General features: G+C 42.9%; 1 protein-coding gene across 2 annotated transcripts in view; it reads right to left on the reverse strand.

Annotated features, from left to right (window-relative positions):
• The window catches only part of UGGT2 (UDP-glucose glycoprotein glucosyltransferase 2), a 409,630-nt gene that overhangs the window by 9,772 nt on the left and 372,258 nt on the right, over positions 1-27,600 (reverse strand). For both annotated transcript variants that reach the window (XM_056555597.1, XM_056555598.1), the window contains 5 exons: positions 17,490-17,588; positions 5,123-5,207; positions 3,900-4,082; positions 2,481-2,641; positions 1,499-1,613 (listed from right to left, as the gene is read on the reverse strand). In XM_056555597.1, the coding sequence (XP_056411572.1) occupies positions 1,499-1,613; positions 2,481-2,641; positions 3,900-4,082; positions 5,123-5,207; positions 17,490-17,588 (643 nt within the window). The remainder of the gene's footprint in view (positions 1-1,498; positions 1,614-2,480; positions 2,642-3,899; positions 4,083-5,122; positions 5,208-17,489; positions 17,589-27,600) is intronic.

Below are 27,600 nucleotides of genomic sequence, written 5' to 3' on the forward strand. Positions count from 1 at the left end.
TACCACTTGATCCAACACCTAGATTAAAAAACACAGGTTTAAAGACCCCCTGAATAACTGGCAAGGGATGTGCGTGGGGGTACATATCTGGAATATGGCTTTCATACATACAACTTCTTAATTACAAAACTACCCTGGCTCCCTTAAAGGGGTTTCTGCATCTTATTAAGTTATAACTAGCAAAGCAGTGGTCCGACTGCTGGGCAAACCCTCCATTCATTCTCTATGGGGCTGAGTTCAGAGCTTGGAAATGTTTGGTGTCCCCATAGACAATGAATAGAGCGGTACATATACAGTGGTACTAATAATACCAAGGGCAAATAATATTGCCACATTATGACCTTATAGCAACATAGTGTCTGAATATTAAAAGGAAACGGATAGGATGTTCACCTCCACTAAACCAAATAAGATAGGTAATAGTGTGGGTGAACAGGAGTAGGATGAGGTATAACTTACAGAAATGGGTCTTGGAGTTTTGAAGATATAGTCCTGTTGCTGGAATGCAGATTAGGTTTGCTGCACAATGGAGGCGGAAGTTGGCTTGCACAACTTCCCTGGCAGCAACAGAGCTTGGAACCAGCAGTTTTTTTTTGTTCCGTCAGCTTTTATCTGCAAGCACGACCTAAAGATACGCTTGGAGATAAAAGTTCCCAGGATTCCCTGTGCTAGTGATCATCAACAACTGATCATCAACAACCCCCTGGACTGACTAGGCTGAGGCGACCTAGACTGGTGCCTACATTGCCTAAGGTCAGTTTGCATCTGGATGAGTCTAAAGGTTAGACTGCAGTGACAACTCTGACCAATCAGTAGGGTATGAGAGGCTTGACAAGCTGCTTAATCCTGAATGTTAAAAAAGCTGATTGAGGGAATATTTATGTTGAGATAAAGTAATAAAATTTAGCAGCAATGTAAGTCACTGATAGAAAATCACAATCACAGAACAAGATAAAGTTATCCTGTGATTAGCCTATGAAAGACCAGGAATTTGACAGGTATGGACACCTCTTGACATAAAACAAATATTTTTATACATTAAGTATTGCATTAAGTTAAAAAATACACTAGTTTATAGGCTGTACAATCCTTCAGTCAGAGAGAGAGAGAGAGAGAGAGAGAAAGAGAGAGAGAGAGAGAGAGAGAAAGAGAGAGAAGGTGACATTAGTCCTCTACTAGCAGCAGCCAGAAGCATTGTGGTCTTGCATGTATGTGAGAAGCTGCAGGAAAATCATCTATGTTAAGGAGCTGCGCAGACTCTACAGGTACAGGAAAATTATGGGAAATGTTTTAATGTAGTGTATTTAAAGTTGCATAATTTTGCACATATGGAGCAAACTGAATATTACAAAAAAAAAGAGGTTCTTAAAAGCTCATATAACTAGTTAATCAGTGCTTAGAAGGATGGTATTTTGAACACAGTAAAATGCTTTGTTAGAAGAATATGATACTTATTAAAGCTAAAGTCATGTTATTGTGGAATATCAAATATATTTACCTGATCCAAGTTAGATAAACTGTTTGGGTCCTGACTTAAAGCCTGGTATTGTCCACGAAGCCTGTCGCCTGCAGCAATTTTCCTGAACTTTTTAAGGTCCACTACATATAAAGCACTGCAAAATTGAAAATTACAGGTTTTCATGGAAGTTCGCAATGTACAAAGTTCAGCAGCGGAAAACAGAGCAAGCCAGTCTGCTGCACACCAAACACTAAATGAGCCTAACAGATCCCTCTGATATTAAGGTGGTATTCCAGGAATTTGTTTTTGACTATGCTACAGGGGCTGTAAAGTTAGTTTAGTTCATAATATAGTGTCTGTACCTGTATGTGACGGTTTTCTCAATACAATTCTTCTGTGAATTTCCCCCCAATATTTATTTTTACCAGCATACAAAATTTATTTTGTCTCAGATTTTTCCCAGCTTGCAATGCGGCCGAGACCTGACTCACTAGTCAGCTGATGACAGGGAGCCTGTCTGCTTCAATGGGTGGAGGGATCAATCTGCAACTAATGCAACAGCTGTAGGCACCCTGATTGAAAACCACAGGTCTGCAGCTCATTTATGTTTCAATGGGTGGGGTGGCTGATGTTTGGGAAGGAGGAAGATGGAATTGTGGGATTTTTAGTCAAAAAAAGAAAAGTCAAACAGAAAATACTAGTTCACAAATAGCTAGCCAGTGTTATGGTGATCACACAACATACCCATTTAGCCCCAAGACAAGCACAGATCCTTCCTAAGCATGTCCATTACTGTCTGCCAGGTACGTACTAAAATCACCTAATGGTGGATAACCCTTTTAATAGGGTCTTTCAATTTTCTATAATAGTGTACGTTCATTTGACAGGACTCAACTGGATAAAAATAATTTACTGCAAGCTGTTGTTTGGACAGATTCTGCAACAAAGGCCATATATGAGCCTCTGATGCAAACATGATCCTAGCCTTAAATATGCATAATATTGAATTGCTTTTGCCAACCTGATATGGTACTTCCTGTGTCCAAGATGAGATGCCCAATATCCAGACTTCCAAAAGCGATACCCATCCATCTCTTTGCGACTGTCACAAAATGGGGTATAACCATAGGGTGCACCGCCAAGGTCAAAGTCTCTTAATTGTTTTAAATCTGTCCTAACAATCTAGGTACAAAAACATAAAGTCCAATATAGTGATATAAATAGATATTCTTTTTACTAAGTAGGTGGGCAGAATCTTATCACTTATATCTGTATAAAACTCTACAAAAATGTTATCATTTAAAATAACAATGCAATATTTATTCCAATACATTCCAGACAGTAATCCTCCTTCAAGAGGGAAGCAACCTCAATAGACAAACTTTTGACAATGTGGCCATGTGGCATGTAGCTTCAACTGGCTTAATGATGTACTAATGCGCAGACTTGCAACAGTAATATGGGGCAAGTCTCAGAAAACCCTATTATATGAAAAAATTGTTAAACTAATAGAAATGCATTTTGGTAACAAAAAGGGGAGATTGCCCATAGCGTCCATTCAGATCGCTTCTTTCATTTTTGAAAAGGCCTCTAAAAAAGAAATGAAGAGATCTGATTGGTTGCTAGGGGCAAGATGTCACCACAGATCTTGATGAATCTCCCCCAAAATCCCTATCTTAACCAATCTTTAGCCTACTTCTGGTCTTTAGTTAGATTTAGCATACCTTTTAAGTACATTAGATTTTTGGAATATATATATATATATATATATATATATATATACATACACACACACACACATACAGTATCTGTGGTCTGCTTATTTTCTCTATTTGTCTTATATGTACTTCAAGCGAAATGGGTGGAAATTAAAAGAAAAATATGATATAATCATTGATCCACATAGATGGAAAAATCCAGGCAAAAAGTGGTTAAAGTAACATTTTCCAAATAAACTATTTAAGGATGTACTTGGATTGAAACTGTCAATATTCGGATTAAATATGTCTCAACTTCAGGGCCTAGCTTGGATTTGTAAGGATCTATGAAGCATTGGTTCTTCCGATTTTCTCATTAAACGCAAGATCAAATTCCTTTCCTTGGGAGCTACAGGCAAGACACAGATCATTTAAACACTGAACATCCTGAACTTATAAGAACAAAGGAGGAGGAATGGAAAATGCAGCAACGAAAGCCTTCTGCAAGGATATTCTGCAAAGACTGGAGAGAGAAGGTAATGAGCTTGTAAAATCCCTCTGGGATTAAAAGAATGTTCACATAATTACCTGAGATGGATTTACAATCTCACTCTGTTTGCCACTAAGCTTGATATTTGGGTTAAGAATAAAATCGGTTTTCACACTAACGTCTGGGCAAAGCCTGCAAGTTGGCACCTGATTCTGTTAGAAAGACATGCTTAATTTGACACACAGAACTGTACCTGGTCAGCATCAACAAAGATTATTTTGTCTACCGCGAGTGGGAATAAAACATCGAGGAAGAGGATTTTGTAACCCCATATAATCCGCTGCTTCTCAGTCTGTTGGTGTAGCCATCGAGGCCACTTGTATTGGACTAACTCATACTGGAATCCATATTCCTGGGCCATGTGCGGTATGATTTCCTGCAGTCAGAGATCAAGAGTAATATTCAGGTATCTAACAGGTTATGTCACACTTCTAAAAGGCTATGCAAATTTCTGTATCACTTCATTGTACTTCAAATGATGTAAAAACATTTTTTCCTTTAGTTTTCCTGAAAATAAAACTTTTGTTTAATTTCTTTTCTTTAAAGGGGAACTCCAGTAAAAAAAACATAATACATTAAAAAAAAGAATAACTTTAACTTACCTTCCACCATTCCCTCAATGCCACTGATATTGCTGCCCCATCCTCCGGCCCAGTCATCTTCTGGCTTTGGGTGCCAGACACATCACACTGCGGCTCAGCTAGCAATATTCCACCTTGGCCAGCGATATGCTAAGCGGCAGTGTGATATAACAGGCCCGGGCCTAGGCCTTCTCCCTGTTGTCTAGGCCCATTACATGACACTGCCAATGAGCCTATTACCGGCCGAGGTGGAACATCTGACGGAACATATGACGGATGGCAATACTGGTGGAAATTAAGTTAAAGTTTATTATGTTTTTTCTGGCAGCCTGGGCATAATGGATACATTTTTTTTTACCGGAGTTCTCCTTTAACATACATGTTTTCACATATAGTACAGGCTTCACAAAGAAATCAGTCAACAGTATAGCTCAGATTTATGATAACTGAGTGCCAGTTAAATAAATTATACAGCAAATAGTCCATTTAAGAACTCCTTAAATCGCACAGTGACCCAAACTGTAAGACAATATATTAAAACAAACACATAACACACATATAAATGAAAAAGTGGCTAATTGGCCTAATTCAAAAATAAATGGTAGGTAATTCCTGCTCCTGACTAGGTTTGCAGATGCTGGCAAAACATATATAGTTGTGACCTCTACCCTCTGTATAATTATCACATCGAACATTCCTGGTAAGCACTTTGATTTCTCAGCACAAAAATGCAGCACCACGTTGATCAGAGAAACAACCTGTAGAAACCTCTTAAATAGCTAAAACAACAATAGATAGTATATTATGTATACACTAAATTATCACTTATATTTACCGTAAACCGTGGAGAAAGGTAGTTCTTTATAAACCAGAACTTCACTGGTGTTTTTGTATATCGAAGAACAGAAAGCATCATGATTCTGTTAAAAGTAAATTAAAGGTTACATTATCTGCTAAAGATTAGAATATAAGAATATTGCAGCATGCATTTGTAAAAGGAACCAGAACAGATTGCTGTCAGCTTTAAAATTCAGGTATTACATGTACATAAATACATACTACACATATTTTGTGCTCAAAGAGGTTTTCCAGTTTCACTGGAGCAAATGTACCAGATAAACTGCACAAGAAACGTTGCATCATGGGCTTTAGAGAAGTGATGCACACCAGATTTGTGAACGTTTTACTCCTGTTTTTAGCAGGATAAGGATATGCTTTGGGACAGGGTGGCAAGTGTAGTTTATTATACAGGCACAATTACTGTAAGAAATGGAAAAGACTGCACACTGCATACCTCAACTATTGGTTTACTGGGCAAATATAAGAGCCAAAGAAGAGCAAAGAACACAACCATACAAGGAACACAGAAAAAACACATACAGAGTTATATACAAAGCACCAGATGCAATGTGTGTATTTCATTGAATTGCTTGATGGTATGGTTGGTGTATTCTCTCTCACTACCTCTTTCTTCTTTCCATTTCTCTCTTTTTTCCATCTTTCTATTTCTTTTTCTCTGCTTTCTACTCTCCTTTAGTATATGTTTATATATCCTATCGAGAGGTTGTTCCTCTCTGTACCTGTCAGAGTACATACAGAACCCCCCCCCCCCCCCCAAAAAAAAAGTATATGTTTAAATTGTATGCAAGTGTATATGAACATATACAAATGTATACCACATAATTAAAAAGGTATACAATTGTACATCATATTTGTAAATGTTTTAAAAAGAATGTTTACACATACTATGTGTGTGGCACTGATGTGAGCCGACTCCAACCACTCCATCAGACTATTTCAAAGAGTTTTTACACTAAGACAACCCCTTCATAAATTTTATCCACTTATGATAAAATGTTATTGCCTCTGCAACTTTTTATTAGTATGCATTTGACAACTGCATATCCACTTTTGTGTATATGTTAATACATATAGAGAGGATAATCCACAAACACTTGGCCATAGCATACAAATCCCGGAAGATGCAATTTGGAGGAGCAGCAGCAGGCCACTCTATTTCATAGTGAAGATATTTCTCCCTCTTCACTTGAAAATATGGAGCACGTGAGAAGGTAAAATTTAACTACAAATATCTGAAGGAGAAAAGATTGAAATATAACTTAATCATCTTTTGATTAAATGTCTGTATGATGTATTCTGGCATACCCAATAATATTGTCATTTTACAACACAAGCTCAGCTTATGAATTCATCTTTTTAAGCCACAAAAGAATGGGTGACCTTGAAATGCAAGCCATTCAAGCATATATGCTCATTTCACTTCCTTAACATGGTAGATAATAAATAAATTTTATAACTCAAAGCAACAGCAAGAAGTGCTTTTCATTGCAAAGACAGGGTAGAGCACTGCCTGACAATTTTTTCCTTGCTCTCATGAAATTATTTTTTCGGATCGAGGACAGAAGCAGCCAGGTCATTGTCCAGACAGAATTGAAACAGTATAGGCCAAATACTTTTAATACAAAGATGACACCATTTATATTTGAAGTACTTACTTACTGTATATTTATTTTTTCGTTATACATAAATAATAACTTTTTTTTTTCCTAATTAGAGCCCTACGTAGCTAATATTTAGATGTAATTAGGTTCATATGTTTGGTAGGTATTAACTTAAGTTCTGCTAACAAAATTGTACTAGAAAATTAAAGGGGTACTGCAGCCAGAATTAACTTATCCCTCATCCACTTTTAGGATGTGGTTAAACAGAAGATTTCCATCATAGGCAGATGACAAATCTACAGTAACTGTGTAATGCTATCATGTCCATATGGACCAAAATCTCGGAGGTACGTTTCCAGCACCTTGTAGAAAGTATGCTATGAAGAATGAAGGCAAAAGGGGGTCCAACCCGATATTAGGTGTAATCTCCAGATATCAGATAGATCAACCAAAGCCATTAGGGATTGACATTTCTGTAGAGCTGTGTGGGAGAGAGAGTTTTTTGAGGAGTCTGGAGATTTATCAAAACCTGTGCAAAGGAAAAGTGTTGCAGTTGCCCATAGCATCCAGATTGCGTCTTTTATCATTTAAAAAAAATAATAAAAAGGAACACTTTTGGGGCACAAAGGCTCAATCTACATGTTTGCTATGTGCAACTGTAGCCATTTTCCTCTGTATAGGTTTTGATAAATCTCTCCCTTTATGCCACAGTTTGAGGTGATCCTAAAGTCCTCTACGAAGTCAGGAACTTTAGGGACGATGTTGCGAAGCCGATGAACTTGACCAGCATTATGCACATGCACAACAGAGAAGCAATCTAGTACATGCGCTGAACAGACACATATTTAAGATGTGAGGGTTTTCTTTTTTTTTCTTTTTTATTTAACAATATCTATAGCAGTTAATTTTTTATTAAAACTATTGAAGTTTTTAGGTCAATTCCACATTTCATCTATTGTGAGGTTTTTAGAATACATGTTCTCTTATTTTCTTCCATTATCATGCATTTTAGCACATCTTTTAGTGTCTGGTGGAAACTGCAAACTGCATAGCTGAGGTGTCAAAATATTCATTTCAGTTGGTTATCATTAGATATTAACACTCCATTTGTTAATTTTGTGCTATGATTAGGGATCAGCATGAGGAAACGTTTGGAAAATAAATTCGTTCATATGCTGAATATATTGACTTTCCTTTACAAATAGGTTCATTTGCCAGGTAACTATAGCATGTCCAGACTATCCTTTATTGGCAGATATCAGGGAATACTCAATTATGCATGCTAGATTTCAATATGGTTATTTATTCACACAGATGATGAGCTGCCATGAGTGTGCACTGCATAGAAAATCATGAGTGTGCACTGCATAGAAAAGCATGAGTGTGCACTGCATAGAAAAGCATGAGTGTGCACTGCATAGAAAAGCATGAGTGTGCAGTGCATAGAAAAGCATGAGTGTGCACTGCATAGAAAAGCATGAGTGTGCAGTGCATAGAAAAGCATGAGTGTGCAGTGCATAGAAAAGCATGAGTGTGCAGTGCATAGAAAAGCATGAGTGTGCACTGCATAGAAAAGCATGAGTGTGCACTGCATAGAAAAGCATGAGTGTGCAGTGCATAGAAAAGCATGAGTGTGCAGTGCATAGAAAAGCATGAGTGTGCAGTGCATAGAAAAGCATGAGTGTGCACTGCATAGAAAAGCATGAGTGTGCACTGCATAGAAAAGCATGAGTGTGCACTGCATAGAAAAGCATTAGTGTGCAGTGCATAGAAAAGCATGAGTGTGCAGTGCATAGAAAAGCATGAGTGTGCAGTGCATAGAAAAGCATGAGTGTGCACTGCATAGAAAAGCATGAGTGTGCAGTGCATAGAAAAGCATGAGTGTGCAGTGCATAGAAAAGCATGAGTGTGCACTGCATAGAAAAGCATGAGTGTGCACTGCATAGAAAAGCATGAGTGTGCATTGCATAGAAAAGCATGAGTGTGCACTGCATAGAAAAGCATTAGTGTGCAGTGCATAGAAAAGCATTAGTGTGCAGTGCATAGAAAAGCATGAGTGTGCAGTGCATAGAAAAGCATGAGTGTGCAGTGCATAGAAAAGCATGAGTGTGCACTGCATAGAAAAGCATGAGTGTGCACTGCATAGAGGAGCTGGGAAGAATAGCTGTGGACTAATCAAGTGCTTCGCTGACTCCTACGGTAAATGTTTTTATGTCCAGGTTGCAGCTGCCTATAATCCGAGAGGCACGCTCTTCTCCCAGGCTCCCTGAAGATTAACAGCTCAAGTAGTTTTCTGGATGCTTTAGCTGTCAATCATTGGTGATAGGCAGAGCCAAGGTCCCTTTGGTTACAGAGTTCCCGGAGAGGAGCCTGCCTCTTGGACCTATCAGCAGCAACAGCAGAGACATTAAAACGCCTATTTCTCAGTCATGCAAAATGCATGACCGAGAAAGATATGTTCTGCTAAACTGATCACAGATTTGTTTTAAGTCTCATGCTTTTTAACAGATAGTCTTTCTAAGTACTGTATAATGCTATTATTTCCAGACAGGGTCAGTGAAAGCATACATAGACAGAAAGGGATGTATAGAAATAATTTTCTTAAATCAAATTCCATGCAACATTTTGGCCTATTACACAGTTTTCAAGCATTCTTTCTTGTGTGCTGTTGCCTACCCTTTCTGAAAATGTGTATGGTAGAGTGGGTCAGGCCATTAAATTCTGCCCCCAGCACCAAGAAGACACTTGACTCCGCCCCCTGCACCAGAGAGACATTGGATTCTGCCCCATGCACCAGAGAAACACCGGACACTGCCCACTGCATCAGAGAGACAATGGACTCTGCCCCTTGCACCAGAGACACACTGGACTCTGCCCCTTGCACCAGAGACACACTGGACTCTGCCCCCAGCACCAGAGAAACACTGGACTCTGCCCCCAGCACCAGAGAAACACTGGACTCTGCCCCCAGCACCAGAGAAACACTGGACTCTGCCCCCAGCACCAGAGAAACACTGGACTCTGCCCCCAGCACCAGAGAAACACTGGACTCTGCCCCCAGCACCAGAGAAACACTGGACTCTGCCCCCAGCACCAGAGAAACACTGGACTCTGCCCCCAGCACCAGAGAAACACTGGACTCTGCCCCCAGCACCAGAGAAACACTGGACTCTGCCCCCAGCACCAGAGAAACACTGGACTCTGCCCCCAGCACCAGAGACACACTGGACTCTGCCCCCAGCACCAGAGACACACTGGACTCTGCCCCCAGCACCAGAGACACACTGGACTCTGCCCCCAGCACCAGAGAAACACTGGACTCTGCCCCCAGCACCAGAGAAACACTGGATTCTGCCCCCTGCACCAGAGAAACACTGGACTCTGCCCCCTGCACCAGAGAAACACTGGACTCTGCCCCCAGCACCAGAGAAACACTGGACTCTGCCCCCAGCACCAGAGAAACACTGGATTCTACCTCCTACACCAGAGAAACACTGGATTCTACCTCCTGCACCAGAGAAACACTGGATTCTACCTCCTACACCAGAGAAGCACTGGATTCTACCTCCTACACCAGAGAAACACTGGACTCTGCCCCCTGCACCAGAGAAACACTGGACTCTGCCCCTTGCACCAGAGAAACACTGGACTCTGCCCCTTGTACCAGAGAAACACTGGACTCTGCCCCCCTGCACCAGAGAAACACTGGACTCTGCCCCCCTGCACCAGAGAAACACTGGACTCTGCCCCCCTGCACCAGAGAAACACTGGACTCTGCCCCTTGCACCAGAGAAACACTGGACTCTGCCCCCTGCACCAGAGAAACACTGGATTCTACCTCCTGCACCAGAGAAACACTGGACTCTGCCCCCTGCACCAGAGAAACACTGGATTCTACCTCCTGCACCAGAGAAACACTGGACTCTGCCTTTTGCACCAAAGAAACACTGGACTCTGCCCCCTGCACCAGAGAGATACTGGATTCTGCCCCCTGCACCAGAGAGACACTGGACTCTGCCCCCTGCACCAGAGAGACACTGGACTCTGCCCCATGCACCAGAGAGACACTGGATTCTGCCCCCTGCACCAGAGAAACACTGGATTCTACCTCCTGCACCAGAAAAAAACTGGACTCTGCCCCCTGCACCAGAGAGACACTGGATTCTGCCTCCTGCACCAGAGAAACACTGGACTCTGCCCCCTGGACCAGACACACACTGGATTCTGCCCCATGCACCTGAGAGACACTGGATTCTTCCTCCTGCATCAGAAAGACAATGGACTCTGTCTCCTGCACCAGAGAAACACTGGACTCTGCCCCCAGCACCAGAGAAACACTGGACTCTGCCCCCAGCACCAGAGAAACACTGGACTCTGCCCCCAGCACCAGAGAAACACTGGACTCTGCCCCCAGCACCAGAGAAACACTGGACTCTGCCCCCAGCACCATAGAAACACTGGACTCTGCCCCCAGCACCATAGAAACACTGAACTCTACCCCCAGCACCACAGAAACACTGGACTCTTCCTCCTGCACCAGAGAAACACTGGACTCTTCCTCCTGCACCAGAGAAACACTGGACTCTTCCTCTTGCACCAGAGAAACACTGGACTCTTCCTCATGCACCAGAGAAACACTGGACTCTACCCCCTGCACCAGAGAAACACTGGACTCTGCCCCCTGCACCAGAGAAACACTGGACTCTTCCTCCTGCACCAGAGAAACACTGGACTCTACCCCCTGCACCAGAGAAACACTGGACTCTACCCCCTGCACCAGAGAAACACTGGATTCTACCTCCTGCACCAGAGAAACACTGGACTCTGCCCCCTGCATCAGAGAGACACTGGATTCTGCCTCCTGCACCAGAGAAACACTGGACTCTGCCCCCTGCATCAGAGAGACACTGGATTCTGCCTCCTGCACCAGAGAAACACTGGACTCTGCCCCCTGCACCAGAGAAACACTGGACTCTGCCCCCTGCACCAGAGAAACACTGGACTCTACTCCCTGCACCAGAGAAACACTGGATTCTACCTCCTGCACTAGAGAAACACTGGACTCTGCCCCCTGGACCAGAGACACACTGGATTCTGCCCCTTGCACCTGAGAGACACTGGATTCTTCCTCCTGCATCAGAAAGACAATGGACTTTGTCTCCTGCACCAGAGAAACTCTGGTCTCTGCCCCCAGCACCAGAGAGATACTGGATTCTGCCCCTGCACCAGAGAAACACTGGATTCTGCCCCCTGCACCAGAGAAACACTGGATTCTACCCCCTGCACCAGACACTGCTTCTACTGAGTATTTTTGTATCCAAGTTTAATGCTGAAATCAGACATAATTTTAAATGTATGTCCAGTTTCTTTTATGTAGGTCCTTATACTTTGACAGTCTTCTTGTTGTCAAGTTTTGTAGATATTTTAAATTCAGTCAAAGTGAGCACTACATTTTTTTCCCATTTCTTTCTTGAATTTTGGATTTTAGACTTATTTGTGAATTTCATGTATTGTTAACTTGTGCAGGGGGAAAATTCAAGAAATTTTGGAATTGATATCAGATTCTCTACACAAACATGCTGATTTGAAGAGACATAGTGTACAGAAGGTGTAAAAAGTTGTGCGACAATGTTTTCTCTGCAAAAAAAAGTCCCCAACAAATATTCCCTAGAGTATATGAAACAAAATGTTCACTGTAAAATAAGATCAGTGCACTCCTACTGCAAGTTATACAGGGTGGGCCATTTATATGGATACACCTTAATAAAATGTGAATGGTTGGTGATATTAAAGGGTACCTCTCATCAAAAAAACTTTTGATATATTATAGATTAATGTATGAAGAATAACTTTACAATTGCATGCTATTAAAAAATATGCTTCTTTCTATTTAATTTTCCACTTTGAAGAAATGACCACTAGGGGTCTCCCTACCAGTCCTGGCAGCAAGCATTTCAGACTCATGCTGGAGTCCTAAACACTACGAGATGCCAGTCTGCTTTGTTCACAAAGGAGAACACTCAGAGCTGCCAGCCTGCTTTGTTCACAGCCTGTTTGGCTGTGAACAAAGCAGGCTGGCAGCTCTGAGTGTTTAGGACTCCAGCATGAGTCAGAAATGCTTGCTGACAGGACTGATCGGGAAAAATACAATAGAAAGAAGCATATTTTTCATTAACATGCTATTGGAAAGTTATTCAACATTCATTAATCTAAAATATATCAAAAGTTTATTTGATGAGAGGTACCCTTTAACTTCCTGTTTGTGGCACATTAGTATATGTGAGGGGTGAAACTTTTCAAGATGGGTGGTGACTAGAGATGAGCGAACTTACAGTAAATTTGATTCGTCACGAACTTCTCGGCTCGGCAGTTGATGACTTATCCTGTGTAAATTAGTTCAGCCTTCAGGTGCTCCGGTGGGCTGGAAAAGGTTGATACATTCCTAGGAAAGAGTCTCCTAGGACTGTATCCACCTTTTCCAGCCCACCAGAGCACCTAAAGGTGAACTAATTTATGCAGGAAAAGTCATCAACTGCCGAGCCCAGAAGTTCGTGACAAATCGAATTTACTGTAAGTTCGCTCATCTCTAGTGGTGACCATGGCGGTCATTTTGAAGTTGGCCATTTTGAATCCAACTTTTGTTTTTTCAATAGGAAGAGGGTCATGTGACACATCAAACTTATTGGGAATTTCACAAGAAAAACTATGATGTGCTTGGTTTTAACGTAACTTTATTCTTTCATGAGTTATTTACACGTTTCTGACCACTTATAAAATGTGTTCAATGTGCTGCCCATTGTGTTGGATTGTCAATGCAACTCTCTTCTCCCACTCTTCACACACTGATAGCAACACCGCAGGAGAAATGCTAGCACAGGCTTCAAGTATCCGTAGTTTCAGGTGCTGCACATCTCGTATCTTCACAGCATAGACAATTGCCTTCAGATAACACCCAAAGATAAAAGTCTAAGGGGGTCAGATTGGGAGATCTTGGGGGCCATTCAACTGGCCCACGATGACCAATCCACTTTCCAGGAAACTGTTCATCTAGGAATGCTCGGACCTGACACCCATAATGTGGTGATGCACCATCTTGCTGGAAAAACTCAGGGAACATGCCAGCTTCAGTGCATAAAGAGGGAAACACATCATCATGTAGCAATTTCACATATCCAGTGGCCTTGAGGTTTCCATTGATGAAGAATGGCCCCACTATCTTTGTACCCCATATACCACACCATACCATCAATTTTTGTGTTCCAACAGTCTTGGAGGGATCTATCCAGTGTGGGTTAGTGTCAGACCAATAGTGGTGGTTTTGTTTGTTAACTTCACCATTCACATAAAAGTTTGCCTCATCACTGCACAAAATCTTCTACGTAAACTGAGGGTCCTGTTCCAATTTTTGTTTTGCCCATTCTGCAGCACCTGAATCTACGGATACTGAAAGCCTGTCCTAGCATTTCTCCTGCGGTGTTGCTATCAGTGTGTGAAGAGTGGGAGAAGAGAGTTGCATTGACAATCCAACACAATGGGCAGCACATTGAACACATTTTATAAGTGGTCAGAAACTTGTAAATAACTCATGAAAGAATAAAGTTACATTAAAACCAAGCACATCATTGTTTTTCTTGTGAAATTCCCAATAAGATTGATGAGTCACATGACCCTCTTTCTATTAAAAAAACAAAAGTTGGATTCAAAATGGCCGACTTCAAAATGGCCGCCATGGTCACCACCCATCTTGAAAAGTTTCCCCCCTCACATATACTAATTTGCCACAAACAGGAAGTTAATATCACCAACCATTCCCATTTTATTAAGGTGTATCCATATAAATGGCCCACCCTGTAGTTTAAAATACAAGGAGACTAAGTATATCTAAAACAACATTGTTAAGATGTCTGTGTCACTAAAATAAGATGATGGCTTTGTGTTTACAAGTACTGTTCAATTTGAAACCAATCTACACTGGTTTTACTGGTCTTTTCCCCATGTTTTTGAATAATCATTTTATTATTTGGCAGATGTATGAGTATATCTCAGCTGCAATACTGGAATATACAGAACAATATGGGGGTGGGATTGTATCATTAGCATATATTTTTGTTCAATGGGAAACCTGCCCAAATGTGTGGTTTCCCCAGTTGCTGTGCAAAATGTATTTTGTTGTGCACATCACTTTATACATTTCGCAAATCATAGCCCCTGGATAGTGCAAAAAAGGCTAAAAGCTCACACACATCCCTATGTCAGCTGGCCACTGGAGTACATTTGCCCAAAAGTTTGTGCAAAATAATTTTTTGCACAATTGATAAATTCAGAGCATGTGCATGCCAATGAATAACTCCACCCCATGTCTCCATAAAATGGTCTCATGAAATTTGCTTGTATATGGGCTATTCCAATGAATAACATTAGATTTATGTACTAAGGTCTACAACAGGGGTGTCAAACACACGGCCCGAATCCCAGCCCGCCAGACCTCGTCATGTGGCCCGCCGCCGGCCGCCAGCCTTCACCTTTAATCTCGCTTTAAAAAAAAAAAAAAGAAAGAAAGCCGCCTCTTTAGCACATGCGCGGCGATCCTCCTTTGGTCCTCCGCCTCTATGGTTGTACGTCAGTGACGTCCCGTGCGTACAACCACAGAGACGCAGGAGGAACAGGATGACGGCAGGAACATCGCAGGAGGACGCGCCCAGGCCCTGGTAAGTGACCAGCGGTGCGTTATCTTCTTTAGCGTTCTGGTCACCGCTCGACCGGTCCTGGCACCTACTGCTATGGTCCATAGCAGTAGATGTGACCCCGGGCCGGAGGAGCGGTGACCGGATCACAGTGGGGGCAGCACACAGACATACAGCCTCCAGCCATACACTGTATATGGCTGGAAGCTGTATGTCTGTGGGGAGGGAGGGGGGGTGCTGCCAACCTAATGTGGGGGGAACTATACTGCCAACTAATGTGGGGGAACATGCTGGCAACTAATGTGGGGGAACATGCTGCCTACCTAATGTGGGGGGAACTATACTGCCAACCTAATGTGGGGGGAACTATACTGCCAACCTAATGTGGGGGGAACATGCTGCCAACTAATGTGAGGGAACATGCTGCCTACCTAATGTGGGGGGAACTATACTGCCTAGCTAATGCAGGGGTAACTATACTGCCTAGCTAATGCAGGGGTAACTATACTGCCTAGCTAATGCAGGGGTAACTATACTGCCTACCTAATGTGGGGGGGAACTATACTGCCAACTAATGTGGGGGAACATGCTGCCAACTAATGTGGGGGAAACATGCTGCAACTAATGTGAGGGAATATGCTGCCTACCTAATGTGGGGGAAACTATACTGCCAACTAATGTGGGGGAACATGCTGCCAACTAATTTGGTTGAACATGCTGCCAACTAATGTGGGGGGAATATGCTGCCTACCTAATGTAAGGGGGAACTATACTGCCTACCTAATGTGGGGGGAACATGCTGCCTACTAATGTGGGGGAACATGCTGCCTACCTAATGTGGGGGGAACATGCTGCCTACCTAATGTGGGGGGAACATGCTGCCTACCTAATGTGGGGGGAACATGCTGCCTACCTAATGTGGGGGGAACATGCTGCCTACTTAATGTGGGGGGAACTATACTGCCTACCTAATGTGGGGGGAACTATACTGCCTACCTAATGTGTTGGGAACTATACTGCCAACCTAATGTGGGGGAACATGCTGCCTACTAATGTGGGGGAACATGCTGCCTACCTAATGTGGGGGGAACTATACTGCCTACCTAATGTGGGGGGAACTATACTGCCTACCTAATGTGGGGGGAACTATACTGCCTACCTAATGTGGGGGGAACTATACTGCCCACCTAATGTGGGGGGAACTATACTGCCTACCTAATGTGGGGGGAACTATACTGCCAACCTAATGTGGGGGGAACTATACTGCCAACCTAATGTGGGGGGAACTATACTGCCAACCTAATGTGGGGGGAACTATACTGCCAACCTAATGTGGGGGGAACTATACTGCCAACCTAATGTGGGGGGAACTATACTGCCAACCTAATGTGGGGGGAACTATACTGCCAACCTAATGTGGGGGGAACTATACTGCCAACCTAATGTGGGGGGAACTATACTGCCAACCTAATGTGGGGGGAACTATACTGCCAACCTAATGTGGGGGAACTATACTGCCAACCTAATGTGGGGGAACATGCTGCCTACCTAATGTGGGGGGAACTACAAGGTACTGTACATTGCAGTAGGAGGGGTAGTCTTATATGGCGAGTATATCCCAAACTCTACATTTTAACTGTAAAAGTTGGGGGCCGTCTTATACACCCAGTCGTCTTATACGCCGGCATATACAGTATGTGGGGGGGGGGGGGGGGGGAGGGGTCCTACAGATACAAACAGCCCTTTGAGGGTGATCAAACTGCTGATGCGGCCCCCAATGAATTTGAGTTTGACACCCCTGGTCTACAACATTAATACATCTGCCCCAACATATGATTTTCTTTAGTGCTATAAATATCCAATATATTTATACATTTTTTTAATTTATAAATAAACAAATATACAGTAGGTCTGTGCTTGAATTAAAGAAGCTACATTGAAGAAAATATAAAAAGACTGCTAATGATAAATGTAAACCAATCGGACAATGTAAAAGCTTTTTATGCTGATAACATAAATAAACAAGAGTTTCTTTTTTATGGAATTGCATCCTTACCTAAGAAAACGTTCATACAGATGTCCTGATGCAACAGAGAAGATATTTAGAACGTCTGATTTTTTTCCTTTTGATTCCGTATTTGTCGCACCTGTAAAGCTGAACCAAAACCAGTTAGGTAGTTGACTTTGCAAATGTTTTGCTGTGTCTCAAATTTTGACCATTTGCTTTTATCAACCTATAAGGAATTGTAACAAAAACCGAAATCGATGAGTAACAATGGAGGGAGATTTATTAAGATAGTAAGATTCTCTTCACCGATCAAAGCAGCAACCAATCACAACTCACCTTTCATGTCTCATATTGCTCTGGTAAAATAAAACCTGAGCTCTGATTGGTTGCTATTTTACAAATGCAATATGCAACATAAAATCTGAGCTGTGATTGGTAGCCATGACCAACAAAGAGAATCTTACAATAAGACACTTGGTAAATCTCCCCCGATGTCCTCCAAGCTACACAAGGTTTGTTACTGCACACACAAGTTACACAAGGTTTGTTACTGCACACACAAGTTACACAAGGTTTGTTACTGCACACACAAGTTACACAAGGTTTGTTACTGCACACACACAAGTTACACAAGGTTTGTTACTGCACACACAAGCTACACAAGGTTTGTTACTGCACACACAAGCTACACAAGGTTTGTTACTGCACACAAAGCTACACAAGGTTTGTTACTGCACACACAAGCTACACAAAGTTTGATACTGCACACACAAGCTACACAAGGTTTATTACTGCACACACAAGTTACACAAGGTTTGTTACTGCACACACAAGTTACACAAGGTTTGTTACTGCACACACAAGCTACACAAGGTTTGTTACTGCACACACAAGTTACACAAGGTTTGTTACTGCACACACAAGCTACACAAGGTTTGTTACTGCACACACAAGCTACACAAGGTTTGTTACTGCACACACAAGCTACACAAGTTTTGTTACTGCACACACAAGCTACACAAGGTTTGTTACTGCACACACTAGCTACACAAGGTTTGTTACTGCACATACAAGCTACACAAGGTTTGTTACTGCACACACTAGCTACACAAGGTTTGTTACTGCACACACAAGCTACACAAGGTTTTTTACTGCACACACAAGCTACACAAGGTTTGTTACTGCACACACAAGCTACACAAAGTTTGATACTGCACACACAAGCTACACAAAGTTTGATACTGCACACAAAAGTAAACCCCAAATGTGAAAAACAATTCATTTAAAAGCAGATAAACACTGGATGATAAAGGCAAAAGCTAATGCAGAGTACCAAACACAGTAGCACGTGTTGTGCTATAGAATAAGCATTGCTAAAAATAAAAGTCAAAAACATAACATTTATAGTGCTCTTAGATCCCTTAAATACAGAGCACCTTTGTGAAGTGTTTCTCCCCAAAGCACACCTTTCCATCTCTCTAATTCACAAACAGGAACTTATCATCCCCTGCCATGTTAATAATAAAGGGAGCTGCACCCCGTTCCGTCACTGTTTCTAGCAGCCTGCTGGCTCACTTTATACTTCTTGTTTTTCCTCTCTTTTCAGTATGCTCATACACACTGCTGATCTGAGTATGGAGGCAGATATAATCACTAGACGTTACTAGCTCCACAGACAGACAAGTAGTTTGTAGTGTTATGTTTAGGTGAGATATTCAGGTTATTTTAGCTCTTTTTATCTGTCCCTGCTGCTAAAATTATCAGACAGGAATTATAGGGCTGCAGTAATTCAAGATTTTGCCTGAAATACTAAAGAATGCATTCTAAAAGTAAGTATGTTAGGAAACAACATAAAGAAGAGCTAATTGTTAACCCCAAAGTGACTACTCATGTTTTTTTTATGGTGGTCACTAAGGAGCCTTGGGCTAGTTCAGTACAGAGAAAACCCTCCTTGACTTCCTATTAATTTAAATGATAAAAGTAGGATTTTTTGTATTTATTTGACTATGCTACAGGGGTTGTAAAATTTGTATAGCTCATAATATAGTATTTGTACCTGTGTTTCATGGTGGTCTCGCAATTCTTCTGTGATTTTTGCACATACAGCATACAAAATTAGGGTCATCTCAGGTTTTCCCAGGTTGGGAGTCTTTGCTTCAATGGGTAGAGCAACCACTAGGTGGGAGGGAGATCATTCTGCAAGGAATTGTAGTTTTGCAACAGCTGGAGGCACCCTGGTCTATTGCATGGAAGGGAGCTCCACAGGTGTGTTTCAATGGGTGGGCCGGCTGATGTGTGGGAGGGAGAAAAGGGACCTCACACTTACAAACAAGGAATCATTGGACTTGTAGTTGAAGGGAGGAAACTCCAACAGGAAAAGCCATTTTACAAAAAGATAGCCACAGTGCTATGGCTTACTTAGAACATAGTCATTTAGCTACAAGACAAGAATGTCCATTACTGTCTGGCAGGTAAGGACTAAAATCACCTTATGGTGTATACCATATTATAATGTGTTGCCCTTTTTGAAACACTTCAGGATTAAACAGACCAATATGCACTGGACTAGAACCTCAACTTTACTATTCTATACTATTATTTAACTTACTGGTATTTTTTTAATAAATACATTTTATATGTTGTGTTGATTATTTTTATTATACATCCTAATAGAGACCGTGGCAACATTTTATGATTACAGAGTCTGTTACAAATTCCTTGCTTACCCTCACACAGCCATAGAGGAAATATTTGCACTATTTATAACACTATGTGAAGGCTAACAATGTACAGAAGGTCTATATTAAAAGATTATCTTTTTCTGTATAACTTCTATGGTAAATCTTTTTTTTTCTTTTAATTACATGTCGCTCCAATCCTACAGGATTTTTTTTAGCAAACATTCATCTATAAAGCGATTGCTAGATTTCAATTAAATGAAATATATATATATATATATATATATATATATATATATATATATATATATATATAGATTTTTACCATTCACATATATAGACCCCTTAAACCTATTCACAGACAGCACTGGAATTCATAGGCCCCTGGTTAAGAATCCATGATCTAAACAATGGGACATGGAGGAATATAAAATCATATGCCAGTTTACAACTACAATGCATTCAGAAAGGCCTCAGACCCTTTACATTTTATTAAGCTGAGGCCTTGTGCGAATCTAAAAAAATAAAAGTAAAGTTTTCAGCATCAATCTGCACTCAACACCCTATAACGAGAATATAAAAATAGAATTTTAGACATTTTTGCAAATTTATCTTAAAAAAAAAATATATATATATTATTTTATGTTACGACACTTAAAGGGGTACTCCGCAAATAGACATCTTACCCCCTATCCAAAGGATAGGGGATAAGATGGCTGATTGTAGGGGTCTGCCGCTGGGACCCGCGATGATCACAGTTCATGCACCCGGCGTTCTAAACAATATGTTCAGAACGCTGGGTTTGGGCGGCTGTGGTCATGATGTCACGCCACGCCTCCTCCATGCATGTCTATGGGAGGGGTGTGACGGCTGCCACGCCTGCTCCCATAGACATGAATGGAAGGGGCGTGGTATGATGTAACCAGGGGGCGTGGCATGACATCATGCCCACAGCCGCCCGAACCCTGGGTTCTGAACGTAATGTTAAAGGGGTTCTCCGGTGCTTATACATCTTATCCCCTATCCAAAGGATAGGGGATAAGATGCCTGATTGCGGGAGTCCCCCGTGATCTTGCACGCGGCACCCCGTTTGTAATCAGTCTCCGGAGCGTGTTCGCTCCGGGTCCGATTAGCGGCGACCACAGGGCCGACGGCGTGTGACGTCACATCTCCCCCCTCGTCATGTCATGCTCCGCCCCTCAATGCAAGCCTAGGGGAGGGGGCGTGATAGCTGTCATGCCCCCTGCCATAGACTTGCATTGAGGGGCGGAGCATGAGGTCACACGGGGCGGAGGCGTGACGGCACTCGCCGCCGGCCCCGTGATCGACAGTAATCGGACCCGGAGCGAACATGCTCCGGGGACTGATTACAAACGGGGTGCCGCGTGCAAGATCACGGGGATCCCCAGCAGCGGGACTCCTGCGATCAGGCATCTTATCCCCTATCCTTTGGACCGGACTGGGATCCCGTGGCAATGCCCCCATGTCGGCGATCGCTGCAAATCGCGGCCGGAAAGTGTGTCAGAGGAGGCAGCAGCGAAGCTCGCTGGTAAGTGATCTTCACTGTGGCCTTCTAAAAGTTTCAAAACTACATCTCCCAGCATGCCCAGACAGCCAAAGGCTGTCTGGGCATGCTGGGAGTTTTAGTTTTGCAACATCTGGAGGGCCACAGTTTGGATAGCACAGATGTTGCAAAACTACAACTTTCAGCATGCACTGACAGTCTGGGTATGCTGGGAGTTCTAGTTTTGCAACATATGAAGTGGCACAGTTTGGAGACCACTATACAGTGGTCTCTAAATTGTAGCCCCCCAGATGTTGCAAAACTACGATTCCCAGCATGCCTAGACAGTCAGGGATGCTGGGCATGTAGTTCTGCAATATCTGGCCCTTCATATGTTGCAGAACTACAACTCCCAGCATGCCTGGACAGTCTGGGCATGCATGGAGTTGTAGTTTTGCAACATCTAGAGGGCTACAGTTTGGAGACCACTACTTAGCGGTCTCCAAACTGTTCTTCCCCAGCTGTTGCATAACTACAACTTCTAGCATGCCCAAACTGTCGAAGCATGCTGGGAGTTGTAGTTCTGCAACATCTGAAGGGCCAGATATTGCAGAACTACACCGCCCAGCATCCCTGACTGTCTGGGAATGCTGGGAATTGTAGTTTTGCAACAGCTGTAGGCACACTGGTTGGGAAACACTGAGCTAGAGTCTGTTTCCTAACTCAGTGATTCCAACCCGTGTGCCTCCAGCTGTTGCAAAACTACAACTCTCAGAATGCACTGACAGACCGTGCATGCTGGAAGTTGAAGTTTTGCAACAGCTGGAGGCACACAGGTTGGAATCACTGAGCTAGAGTCTGTTTCCTAACTCCCCACCAGTGTGCCCACATCTGTTGCAAAACTACAACTCCCAGCATGTACGGTCTTGTCAGTGCATTCGGGGAGTTGTAGTTTTGCAACAGCTGAAGGTTTGGGGTGCCCCCCCCCATGTCAATGTACAGTCACATGGGCGGGTTTACAGTGGGTTTCCTTCTACAAGTTTGAGCTGCGGCAAATTTTCCACCGCAGCTCAAACTCCCAGCAGAAAACTCACTGTGAACCCCCGCCCTTGTGAATGTACCCAAAAAACACTACACTACACTAACACAAAATAAAAAGTAAAATACTACGTATACATACACCCCTACACAGTTACCCCCCCCAATAAAAATGAAAAAGTCTCATCATACGGCAGTGTTTCTAAAATGGAGCCTCCAGCTGTTGCAAAACAACAACTCCCAGTATTGCCGGACAGCCATTGACTGTCCTAGCAGGGTGGGAGTTTTGCAACAGCTGGAGGCACCCTGTTTGGGAAACACTGCCGTAGGGTTTTGGTGGAGATAAGCCCAATCCTTCTATCCGGGTTCGTCCCTATTGCAAAGTCCTAATGTAGGCCCCAAATGCGCATGGCGCTTTCTCACTTCGGAGCCCTGTTGTATTTCAAGGCAACAGTTTAGGGCCACATATGGGGTATTTCAGTAGTCAAGAGAAATTGCGTTACAAATTTTAGGGGGGATTTTCTCCTTTTACCTCTTATGAAAAAGAAACGTTAGGGGCTACACCAGCATGTTAATTTAAAAAATACAAAAATTTACCCTAACATCCTGGTGTTGCCCCATACTTTACATTTTCCCAAGAGGTAAAAGGAGAAAAAGACCCCCACAATTTGTAATGCAATTTCTCCTGAGTACGGAAATACCCCATGTGTGGATGCAAAGTGCTCTGCAGACGCACAACAAGGCTCAGGAGTGAGAGAGCGCCATGTACATTTGAGGCCTAAATTGGTGATTTGCACAGGGGTAGCTGATAGTTACAGCAGTTCTGACATAAATGCAAAAAAAAGAAAAAAACATGGGTGACCCCATTTTGGAAACTACACCCCTCATGGAACGTAACAAGGTTTACAGTGAGCATTTACACCCCACAGGTCTTTAACAAATTTTCAGTTGGACGTGAAAATTAAAAGTTAGTTTTTTTCCCCCTGAAATGCTGGTGTTACCCCAAATTTTTCATTTTCACAAGGGAAATAGGAAAAAAGACTCCCACAATTTGTAACCCCATTTCTTCTGAGTATGGAAATACCCCATATGTGGATGTAAAGTGCTCTGCTGGCAAACTACAAGGCTCAGAAGAGAAGGAGCACCATCTCCTTTTTGAGAGAGAATTAGGCTGGAATTGAAGCCCTTGTGCATTTACAAAGCCACCAAGCTGCCAGAACAGTGGACCCCCCACATGTGACCCCATTTTGGAAACTACACCCCTCATGGATTGTAACAAGGGGTACAGTGAGCATTTACACCCCCCAGGTGTCTGACAGATTTTTGGAACAATGGTCCGTGAAAATGAAAAATGTAATTTTCCATTTGCATAACCCACTGTTCTAAAGATCTGTCAAACGCCAGTTGGGTGTAAATGCTCACTGCAATCCTTATTACATTCCGTGAGGGGTGTAGATTCCAAAATGGGGTCACGTGTGTGTGTGTCCATTGTTCTGGCACCATGGGGGGCTTTGGAAACGCACATGGCCCCCGACTTCTATTCCAACCAAATTCTCTCTTAAAAAGCCCAATGGCACTCCTTCTCTTCTTAGCATTATAGTGTGCACATAGAGCACTTTACATCCACATATGGGGTATTTTCATACTCAGAAGAAATGGGGCTACAAATTTTTGGGGGCTTTCTCTCCTAATACCCCTTGTGAAAGAGAAAAATTTGGGGTAACAACAGCATTTTATTGAATATTTTTTTTCATTATTATTTTTACGTCCCATTTTAACGAAAGTTCGTCAATCACCTGTGGGGTTTTAAGGCTCACTTTACCCCTTGTTACCTTCCTTGAGGGGTGTAGTTTCCAAAATAGTATGCCATGTGTTTTTTTTTTTGTTTTTTTTAACTGTTCAGGCATCATGGGGACTTCCTAAATGTGACATGCCCCCCCCAAAACCATTTCAGCAAAATTCGCTCTCCAAAAGCCAAATGTCGCTCCCTCCCTTCCCTCTCCTTCCACAGAGCAATTTACAGCCACATATGAAGTATTTCCTTACAAAATTTGGGGGGCATTTTCGCCTATTACTCCTTGTGAAAATGAAAAGTTTGGGGTAACACCAGCATTTTAGTGTTAAAAATCAAATTTTTCATTTTTACGTCCCACTTTAACCTCTTAAGGACCAAGGACGTACGCGTACGTCCTAGCTCCCTGGTACTTAAGGACCAACGACGTACGCGTACGTCATGGGGAATTTCGGTCCCCACAGCGTGCCGGGCGGGGACCGGGGTGACTGCTGATATCGATCAGCAGGCACCCCGTGCAAATGCCCAGGGGGGGGTCATCAGACCGCACCCCCCCCCCCCCCCATGTCGGCAATCGGCACAAATCGCAAGTGAATTCACATTTTCGATTTGCGCCGATTCCAGGTCATACCGGTCTATGGTGACCCCATGACCCCATGACCCAGAATATAAGGGGGATCGCGGTTGATCGCGGGGGATCGCGGATAGGTGCCACCCCTCCTATTCCTGCTATTGGTCGCCAGAAGCGACGACCAATAGCAGGGCGGGGGGATTAACTTTCAGTTTCCCCATTCTGCCCACCCACAATAGGCCGAACAGAACAGGGAAACCGAAGGGGACCGGGGACGAAGTCCATTTACCCATCGGTGGTGGCAGCGGGCAGCGATCGGTGGTGGCAGCAGGCGGCAGAAGAGGATGGCTATGCGGCTCCCTGGATCCTACGGAAGCCGGTGAGTTGCCTAGCAACATCTGGAGGGCTACAGTCTGAGACCACTATACAGTGGTCTCTAAGCTGTAGCCCTCCAGATGTTGCAAAACTACAACTCCCAGCATGCCCAGACAGCTGTTTGCTGTGTGGGCATGCTGGGATTTGTAGTTTTACAACAGCTGGAGGGCTGCAGTTTGGAGATCACTGTGCAGTGATCTCTAAACTATGGCCCTCTAGATCTTGCAAAACTACAACTCCTAGCATGCCCACACAGCTGTTTGTTGTCTGGGCATGCTGGAATTTGTAGTTTTGCAATATCTGGAGGGCCACTGTTTGGAGATCACTGTGCAGTGGTCTCTAAACTGTAGACCTCCAGATGTTGCAAAACTGCAAATCCCAGCATTCCCTTCGGCGATCAGTACATACTGGGAGTTTAAGTTTTGCAACAGCTGGAGGCACAATGGTTGGTTGGAAAACCTTCAGTTAGGTTCTGTTACCTAACTAAGTATTTTCCAGTGTGCCTCCAGCTGTTGCAAAAGTACAACTCCCAGCATGCACGGTCTGTCAGTACATGCTGGGAGTTGTAGTTTTGAAACAGCTGGAGGTTTGCCCCCCCCATGTAAATGTACAGGGTACATTCACACGGGCAGGTTTACATTAAGTTTCCTGCTTCAAGTTTGGGCTGCGGTAAATTTTTCACCGCAGCGCAAACTCCTAGCGGAATACTCACCGTAACCCGCCAGTGCGAATGTACCCTAAAAACACTACACTAACACAAAATAAAGGGTAACACACTACATATACACCACCTTACACTGTCCTCCCCAATAAAAATGAAAAACGTATTGTACGGCAGTGTTTCCAAAACGGAGCCTCCTGCTGTTGCAAAACAACAAATCACAGCATTTCCGGACAGCCACCGACTGTCCAGGCATACTGGGAGTTTAGCAACAGCTGGAGGCACCCTGTTGGGAATCACTGGCGTAGAATACCCCCTATGTCCACCCCTATGCAATCCCTAATTTAGTCCTCAAATGTGTATGGCGCTCTCTCACTTCAGAGCCAAGTCGTATTTCAAGGAAACAGTTTAGTGCCACATATGGGGTATTTCCGTACACGGGAGAAATTGCACTACAAATTTTGGGGGGCTTTTTTCCTTTTACCCCTTATGAAAACAAAAAGTTGGGGTCTACACCAGCCTGTTAGTGTAAATTTTTTTAAATTTTTTACACTAAAATGCTGGAGTTGCCCCATACTATTTATTTTCACAAACAGTAAAAGCAAAAAAAGACCCCCAAAATTTGTAACGCAATTTCTCCTGAGTACGGAAATACCTCATATGTGGGCATAAAATTCTCTGCGGATGCACAACAAGACTCAGGAGTGAGAGCGCACTATGTACATTTGAGGCCTAAATTGGTGATTTGCACAGGGGTGGCCGATTTTACAGCAGTTCTAACATAAACGCCAAAAAATAAATACCCACATGTGACCCCATTTTGGAAAATACACCCCTCACAGACTGTAACAAGGGGTATAGTGCGCCTTAACACCCCACAGGTGTTTAATGAAAATTCTTCAACATTGGATGGAAAAATGAAAAAAAAAATAATAATTTCACTAAAATGCTGGTGTTACCCTAAATTTTTCATTTTCACAAGGGAAAATAGGAAAAAAAGCCCCCCAAAATTTGTAACTCCATTTCTTCTGAGTAAGAAAATACCCCCTATGTGGATGTAAAGCTCAATGGCGCTTCTTCTCTTCTGAGCATTGTAGTGCGCCAGCAGATCACTTGATGTCAACACATGGGGTATTTTCATACTAAGAAGAAATGGGGCTACAAATATTGGGGGTCATTTTCTCCTATTACACCTTGTAAAAATGTAAAATATGGTGGAAAAGCAGCATTTTAGTGAAAACATTTATTTCATTTACACATCCAAATTTAACGAAAAGTTGTCAAACACCTGTGGGGTGTTAAGGCTCACTGTACCCCTTGTTACATTCCTTGAGGGGTCTAGTTTCCAAAATAGTATGCCATGTGAGTTTTTTTTTTTTGCTGTCCTAGCACCATAGGGGCTTCCTTAATGGGACATGCCCCCCAAAAACCATTTCAGCAAAACTCCAAAATCCCATTGTCGTTCCTTCCCTCTGAGCCCTCTACTGCGCCTGCCGAACACTTCACATACACATGAGGTATTTCCTTACTCGAGAGAAAT

The sequence above is a fragment of the Hyla sarda genome, chromosome 2 (genome assembly GCF_029499605.1).
Source record: "Hyla sarda isolate aHylSar1 chromosome 2, aHylSar1.hap1, whole genome shotgun sequence".
Lineage (NCBI taxonomy): Eukaryota > Metazoa > Chordata > Amphibia > Anura > Hylidae > Hyla > Hyla sarda.